The 8204-nt window shown below is 63.4% G+C and overlaps 1 protein-coding gene across 1 annotated transcript in view; it reads left to right on the plus strand.

The window, feature by feature from the left end:
* HSPG2 (heparan sulfate proteoglycan 2) overlaps positions 1–8204 on the plus strand; it is a gene marked incomplete at its 5' end in the record, with an annotated part of 26234 nt that overhangs the window by 4904 nt on the left and 13126 nt on the right. The window contains 21 exons of the mRNA XM_017839836.1: positions 945–1087; positions 1170–1305; positions 1392–1537; positions 1620–1758; positions 1835–1989; positions 2111–2249; positions 2377–2531; positions 2860–2998; positions 3078–3229; positions 3325–3463; positions 3541–3692; positions 3778–3916; positions 4000–4151; positions 4236–4374; positions 4455–4606; positions 4690–4828; positions 4918–5061; positions 5136–5270; positions 5808–5989; positions 6068–6260; positions 6340–6519. Of these exons, the coding sequence (XP_017695325.1) occupies positions 945–1087; positions 1170–1305; positions 1392–1537; positions 1620–1758; positions 1835–1989; positions 2111–2249; positions 2377–2531; positions 2860–2998; positions 3078–3229; positions 3325–3463; positions 3541–3692; positions 3778–3916; positions 4000–4151; positions 4236–4374; positions 4455–4606; positions 4690–4828; positions 4918–5061; positions 5136–5270; positions 5808–5989; positions 6068–6260; positions 6340–6519 (3150 nt within the window). The remainder of the gene's footprint in view (positions 1–944; positions 1088–1169; positions 1306–1391; positions 1538–1619; positions 1759–1834; positions 1990–2110; positions 2250–2376; positions 2532–2859; positions 2999–3077; positions 3230–3324; positions 3464–3540; positions 3693–3777; positions 3917–3999; positions 4152–4235; positions 4375–4454; positions 4607–4689; positions 4829–4917; positions 5062–5135; positions 5271–5807; positions 5990–6067; positions 6261–6339; positions 6520–8204) is intronic.

The following is an 8204-nucleotide window of genomic DNA, read 5'->3' on the forward strand; positions in this document are numbered from 1 at the left end:
CCCATCATCCCCCATCATCCTCTATCATCCCTGTCACCCCCATCATCCCCCATCATCCTCTATCATCCCTGTCACCCCCATCATCCCCCATTGTCCCCACTGTCCCCTTCTTCCCCCATTGCCCCCTCATTTCCATCATCCCATCATTCTCATCACCCCCATCATTCCATTTTCCCGATCACCCTGATCATCCTCATCTTCTGCATCATCCCTGTCACCCCCATCGTCCCCATCACCCCCATCACCCCCATCATCCCCACCATCCTGTCATCCCCATCATCGTGCATCACTCTTGTCACCCACATTTCCCCCATCATCCCCATCATCCCATCGTCCCCATCATCCCATTGTCCCCACCATCCTCATTGTCCCCATCATCTCCGTCACTTTCATTGTCCCTATTGTCCCCCATTGTCCCCCCACCCCACCTCCATCATTCTTCATTGACTGCATCACTCGTTACCCCCACTGTCCCCACTGCTCCTATTGTCTCCATCACCCCCAACATCTCCATCATCCCATTGTCTCCATCATCCCCATCATGTCCATCATCTCTGTCACTGCCATTGTCCCCCATCACCCCCATCACCCTCATCATCCACTTCCTCCTTCATCCTCTTCATCAGCATCACTCATGTCACCCCCATTGTCCCCATTGCTCCCATTGTTCCCACTGCCTCCATTGTCCCCATTGCTCCCATTGTCCCCATTGCTCCAATTGTTCCCACTGCCCCCATTGTCCCCATCATCCCCATTGTCCTCATCACCCCATTTCCCCCATTGTCCCCATCATCCCCATTGTCCCATTGTCCCCATCACCCCCACTATCCCATTGTCCCCATCGTCCTCATTGTCTGCCTTGCTCATGTCACCCCGTTGTCCCCATCCCCCGATGCTCCCCTCTCCCTCCCCCCAGCAGCCCCCTGATCCCCCCGTTCCCGCAGCCGCCGGCACTCCCCAGGTGCAGGTGAGCCCGGAGCGGACGGAGGTGCAGGAGGGCTCCACAGTGCGGCTCTACTGCCGGGTCTCGGGGTCCCCCACCGCCACCATCACCTGGGAGAAGCAGGGGGGCACCCTGCCGCCTCAGGTGAGCGGGGCATGGCACCCCTGGATGCCGGGGGGGTGTGGGTGCACCGAGGGTGCCGCTCACACCGGTCCCGGTGCCGCAGTCGCGCGCCGAGCACGGTGACATCGCCACGCTGGTCATCCCCGCCGTGACGGCGGCCGATGGTGGAGTCTACCTCTGCGTGGGCACCAGCGCCGCCGGCACGGCCCGCGCCGCCATCGAGGTGGCCGTGGTGCCAGGTGAGGCGGGTGGGGGACGCCGGAGGGGTTTGGGGTTGGTTTTGGGGACCAAAACCCACCCGTGTGCCCTGGTTTGCTCCCCGCAGGGACGGCGCCGCCCGTCCGCATTGAGTCCTCGTCCCCATCCGTCACCGAGGGGCAGACCCTGGACCTGGACTGTGTGGTGGCAGGGCCCGGCTCTGCCACCGTGGTGTGGTACAAGCGCGGGGGCTCCCTGCCCGCCGGGCACCAGGTGGGGCACAGCAGGGTGGGCAACGCCCCAAATCTTGCCCTGTCCCCTGCTGTGTGACACTAGTGCGTGTCCCCAACCACAGGTCTCGGGGTCCCGGCTGCGGGTGCCCCACGTCACGGCGGCTGACTCAGGGGAATACGTGTGCCGGGCGAGCCTGGGCACCACCGTCCGCGAGGCCTCTGTCACCGTCACTGTCGTGGCCGCGGCCGGCTCGTCCTACGGTGAGACCAGGGCGGTGGCACCACAGGGGACGTGCTGGTCCCCAACGGGTGGTCACAACTCTGTCCTCCCCCGCAGGACCCCCAGCTTCAGGTGTCCCTGTGCGGATCGAGGCGTCCTCGTCCACCGTGGCTGAGGGACAGACCCTGGACCTCAACTGCATCGTGGCTGGGCAGGGACAGGCCACTGTCACCTGGTACAAGCGCGGGGGGACCCTCCCGGCCAAGCACCAGGTAGGAGATGTGAAGGGGTGTCACCAAGGGGGGACTATGTGGTGGCAGCACCCAGCTCGGCCCCTCCAAGGGTTGTGCAAGCCCCGATGGCCCCGGTGACCCCCGTGTCCCCTCCCCGCAGGTGTCTGGCTCCCGGCTGCGGCTGCTGCAGGTGACGGCGGCCGACTCGGGCGAGTACGTGTGCCGGGTGACCAGCGGGGCCACCACCAGGGAGAGCGCGGTCATGGTGACCATCCAGCCCAGCGGGGCCAGCGCCTACCGTGAGTGGGGACAACAGGGGGGCGGCAGTGCCAGCGGGGAGCCCCGTGTGCCTCAGCACCGAGCCGTGGCTCACATGCCCCGCGGTCACTGGTGTCACCAGTGTCACCCTCCTGTCTCGGTCCCCAGCCCCAGGCAACACCACCCCCCTGCACATCGACTCCCCGTCCTCCGCCGTGGTCGAGGGACAGACCCTGGACCTCAACTGTGTCATCGCCAGTGGCCCTGCCCAGGCCACTGTCACCTGGTACAAGCGCGGGGGGACCCTCCCGGCCAAGCACCAGGTAGGGGACACGGAGGGGATGTCACCGAGGGGGTGAATAAGGTTGACCCACAGCTCCGTGCAAGTCCAGGTGGCCCTGGGCAAGTCCAAGTGGCCCCTTGCAAGCCCTGGTGGCACATACAAGTTTGTGTGGCACATGAAGCCCACGCGAGTCCGAGTAGCCCGTGCAAGGTCAGGTGACCCCATTCAAGCTCTGGTGGTCCCTGTGAGTCCTGGTGGCCCATTTAAGCCCACATGGCCCCGTGGAAGCCGAAATGGCCCCATACAAGCCCCAGCAGCCCCGTGGAAGCCCAGGTGGCCCCGGTGACCCCCGTGTCCCCTCCCCACAGGTGTCTGGCTCCCGGCTGCGGCTGCTGCAGGTGACGGCGGCCGACTCGGGCGAGTACGTGTGCCGGGTGACCAGCGGGGCCACCACCAAGGAGATCTCCATCATGGTGACCATCCAGCCCAGCGGGGCCGGCACCTACCGTGAGTGGGGACAGGAGGTGACAGGGGCCAGGGGACAGTGCCACAGGGCCAGGGGTGACCATCCTATCTCTGTCCCCAGCTGCTGGTGTCACCCCTCCTGTGCGCATCGAGTCCTCGTCCTCCTCCGTGGCCGAGGGACAGACCCTGGACCTCAACTGCATCGTGGCTGGGCAGGGACAGGCCACTGTCACCTGGTACAAACGTGGGGGGTCCCTCCCAGCCAAGCACCAGGTAGGGGACTGAGGAGCGTTTTGGAGTGGGAAAGGGATTTTTGGGGGTGATGAGGGGTTTGTGTCCCCATTCTCTCCTGTGTCACCCCCCTATAGGTGTCGGGCACCCGCCTGCGCATCCCGCAGGTGACAGCGGCCGACTCGGGGGAGTACGTGTGCCGGGTGACATCGGGCACTGCCACACATGAGACATCCCTCATCGTCACCATCCAGACCGGCGCCGGCTCCTCTTACGGTACCAGGGGTGGGTGGTGACATGGGGACACAGTGGGGACACTGTGGTGCCCCCGCTGACCCCACTGCCACCCCCAGGCGTCGGTGTCACGCCACCGGTGAGGATCGAGACTTCGTCTGCTGCCGTCACCGAGGGACAGACCCTGGACCTCAACTGCATGGTGGCAGGACAGGGTCACCCCCATGTCACCTGGTACCGGCGCGGGGGGGCTCTGCCCCCCAACAGCCAGGTGGGACACGGGGGAGGTGGCATCACCCCACAGGGCACAGCCCCACGACAGGCATTGATGTGTCCCCAACGTGTCACCTCCCCAGGTGTCGGGGACTCGCCTACGCCTCGCCCAGGTGGCAGTGGCCGATTCGGGGGAGTACGTGTGCCGGGTGACCCTGGGCAGCGTCACGCAGGAGGCGTCTGTCATTGTCACCGTGCCCAGCAGCGCCGGCACCTACTACCGTGAGTGCGAGTGAGAGGGCAGCGCCTGGGGACAGTCAGGCGTCACCTCGATGATAAACGTCCCCTTTCCCTGTCCCCTCCAGCCTCTGGTGTCTCCCAGCCCCTCCACATCGAGTCCTTGTCCTCGGCCATCGCCGAGGGACAGACCCTGGACCTCAACTGCGTGGTGGCCGGGTCCGGCCCCACCACCGTGACGTGGTACAAGCGCGGGGGGTCCCTGCCTGCTGGCCACCAGGTAGGGCACAGAGGGAGGTCACCTTGAGTTTGTCCCATCCCCTGCTCTACAGTGCTGACTTGTCTCCAAATTGTCCCCTCCGAGGTGTCGGGCAGCCGCCTGCGCATCCCCCAGGTGACGGCGGCCGACTCGGGCGAGTACGTGTGCCGGGTGACATCGGGGGGCGTCACCCAGGAGACGTCCCTCATCGTCACCATCGATGACGGGGCCAACCCATCCCACTGTGAGTGCCACGCTCTGGGGGACGGATCCCCACCCGTGTGGGGGACCACTGGGACAGTCACTCCAACCCTTCCCATTCAGCCTCTGCCATCACGCCACCCATCCGCATCGAGTCCTCGGCGTCCTCTGTCACTGAGGGGCAGACCCTGGACCTGGACTGCGTGGTGGCCGGGGAGGGACAGGCCACCATCACCTGGTACAAGCGCGGGGGGTCCCTCCCGGCCAAGCACCAGGTAGGAGGGGACACCTGCGGGGTGGGGGACGGTGGCTGTGGGTGGCTGGTTGATGCCACCACCTGGTGTTGTGATGTCCCCAGATGTCGGGGTCCCGCCTGCGGCTGTCGCAGCTCTCGGTGGCCGACTCGGGGGAGTACGTGTGCCGGGCAGACACGGGCAGTGTCTCCCGTGAGGCCACTGTCACCGTCACCGTCACCTCCCGGGACAGCTCCAGCTACCGTGAGTGCGGCAGTGGGGTGGGGGAGGATGGTAGGGGGTGTGGGTGACATGGGTGACCTCATGGCTTCCCTGTCCCTTTGTCCCTGCAGGCCTGCAGAGCCCCATCATCTCCATCGACCCGCACAGCATGGCCGTGGCACCGGGGGAAGATGCCACCTTCAAGTGCCGCATCCACGACGGCGCCCGTCCCGTCAACGTCACCTGGCGGATGGGACCTGGCCAGCACTTCCAAGGTACAGTGTTACCCGGGGTGGCCCTGGCACGGTACCCAGCGTGGCCCTGGTGCTGATGGCCCCTCCTTGCCCAGACAACGTGAAAATCAGCGCTAATGGCTCGGTCATCTCCATCACTGGTGCCCACGTGGGCAACCAGGGCGCCTACCACTGCGTGGCCTCCAACCGCTTCGGCGTCGCCAGCAGCGTCGTCAACCTTGTGGTGCAAGGTATGAGGTGGCTGTGGTGGCCCTGTCCCTGTCCCTGTGTGCTCCAGATGCCCCCTGGGTGGTGGCATCCCCATTGACATCCTCACGTTGGTGTCTCTCATGGGCTCCAGATCTTCCTGCACTGGTGGTGTCCCCATCCTCATGTCCTCCAGGTGCCCCCAGGGTGGTGGCATCCCTGTCCCTGTCCCCATGCTGGTGTCCTCACATGCTCCAGATACCCCATGTCCCCTCCATGCTTCACCTGGAGTGGTGGTGCCCGTGTCCCCATACTGGTGTCCTCCTGGTGCTCCAGGGGTTGTGATGTCCCCATCCCCATGGCGATGTCCTCAATGTGCTCCAGATGCCCCTGGGATGATATGTCCCCATTCCTGGGTCCTCCATATGCTCCAGATGCCCCTGGGATGGTGGGGTCCCCAGCCCCACCCCCATGCTCACGTCCTCCTCGTGTTCCCGACATCCCCAAGGTGATGGTGCCCCCATGGCCATCCCTCACGGTGGTGTCCCCATCCCCACACCCCTGTCCTCCTCCTTCTCCAGGTGCCCCCACCGTGTCGGTCATGCCACCAGGCCCCGTGACGGTGAAGGAGGGCAAATCCCTGAGCCTGGAGTGCCTCGGGCGGGGCGAACCGCGGCCGCTGGTGCGCTGGAGCCGGCTGGGCTCCCGGCAGAAGGTGGAGCACCAGACCCTGCTGCACATGGACAGCCAGGCCATCCTGCAGGTGAGGGGGCACCCCGGGGTGCTTCAGGGCACCAGAGGATGCCCAGTGCTCACCCCACACCCTGTCCTCTCCACCCAGCTCTCGCCGGCCAAGCCGGAGCACGCCGGGACCTACGTGTGCACGGCACACAGCGCGCTGGGCTCGGCGCAGGCGCGGGTGGACGTGGGCGTGGAGTCGGCGCAGCGGCACCCCGGCACCCCTGAGGTCACCGCGCCCGCCACCGTCACCGTGGTGGCCGGGGACACGGCCACGCTGCACTGCACTGCCACAGGTATGGGTGGGAGGGGGTGGGGGTGCAGGATGGGCACCCCGGGCGGTGCCCAACCTGACGGGCGCTGGTGTGGCCGCAGGGGACCCGATGCCCCGGATCGAGTGGTCGAAGCTGCGGGCACCCCTGCCCTGGCAGCACCGCGTGGTCAACGGGACCCTGGTGATCCCTCGTGCCGCGCAGCAGGACTCAGGCCAGTACATCTGCAATGCCACCAGCCCCGTGGGCTCCACAGAGGTCTTCGTCACCCTGGACGTGGAGAGTAAGGACAGGGTGCCAGGGGGGTTGGGTGCCCCTGGGCCCCTCCTGCCGCCTTCACCTCTGGCATCACCCATCCTTGGCTCCTCTCTGTCCTTCCTCTGCACGTGCCATCGCTGCTCCCACCTCACATCCAGCCCTTCCCTGTGGGATCGTCCTCATCCCATCCCAGCACTCGTCCTCTTCCTCTCCATCTCCTCTCAAGCTCTGTCACCCAGTCCTTCCCATGGATGTGGCCACCAGCTTGTCCCATCTCTGTGCACGTCTGTCTCCAGTTCTGCTCTCTCCTCCATCCATCCATCCATCCATCCATCCATCCATCCATCCATCCATCCATCCCCTATTCCTGGATCCATCCACGACTCACCCCTCCCAGCTCACACTCACCTCTCCATCTCTGCTTGTATCTCTCCTTCCATTTCTTCCTCATGGATCCATCCATCACATTCATCCCAAAACACACCTATCTCTCCATCTCCTTACTCCTCCATCTATCTCTTCCTTGTGGATTCACCCATCTCTGGCCCATCCCAGCACATGCCCATCTCTGCATTTCTTCTCACACCCTTCCATCCATCCCTTCCTTGTGCATCATCCATCTCATCCATCCCAGCACACGCCCAACTCACCATCTCCTCTCAGACTCTGCCAATCATCCACCCATCCATCCATCCACTCACATCCCCTCCCCTTCCTTGTGGATTCATCCATCACTCAGCTGTCCCAGCTCTCCATCTCCTAACTCCTCCACACGACTCCTCCATCCCAGCACACACCCATCTCTACATCTCACTTCTCCATCCACCTTTTCCTTGTGGATTCATCCATTGCTTATCCATCTCAGCTGATATCCATCTCACCATCTCCTCCCACACCCTTCCATCCATCCCTTCCTTGTACGTCCATCCATGTCATCCACCCCAGCACACAGCCATCTCTCAGTCTCCCCTCAGACTTATCCATCCAACCCTTCCTGGTACATTCATCCCTCACATCTTACTCTCCGTTTCCCAACTCCTGCATCCATCTTTTCCTTGTGCATCATCCACCTCCTCCATTCCAGCACGCACCCAACTCACCATCTCCTCTCAGACTCCGCCAATCATCCATCCATCCATCTATCCATCCACCCACATCCCCACCTCTTCCATGTGGATTCATCCATCACTCAGCCATCCCATCTCCTGTCACACCCTTCCATCCATTTTTTCCTTATGCATCCATCTGTTTCATCTATCTCAGCACACACCCATCTCTCCATCTCTGCTCACACCCCTCCATCCATCCCTTCCTCTTGGATCCATCTGTCTCTCATCCATGCCAGCATGTGCCCATCTCTCCATCTTCTCTCAAACTCTGCCACCCACCCATCCCTTCCTGGTGGATTCATCCATCATTCAACCATCCCAGCTCACATCCACCTCTTCATCTCCTGTCACACCCCTCCATCCATCCCTTCCTTGGGGATCTGTCTATCCCTGGTTCACCCCAGCACACAACCATGACTCCTTTTTGTCCCCAGCTCATCTGTCCATCCATCCCTCCATCCATTTCTTCCATATGGATTCATCCACTTTGTCCATCTCAGCACATGCCCATCTCACCATCTCTTCTCAAACTCTGCCATCCATTCACCCACCCATCCATCCATCCATCCCTCCATCCATCCATCCCTCCATCCATCCATCC

The sequence above is a fragment of the Lepidothrix coronata genome, unplaced genomic scaffold, assembly GCF_001604755.1.
Source record: "Lepidothrix coronata isolate B3197 unplaced genomic scaffold, Lepidothrix_coronata-1.0 Scaffold509, whole genome shotgun sequence".
In the NCBI taxonomy this organism is placed as follows: domain Eukaryota; kingdom Metazoa; phylum Chordata; class Aves; order Passeriformes; family Pipridae; genus Lepidothrix; species Lepidothrix coronata.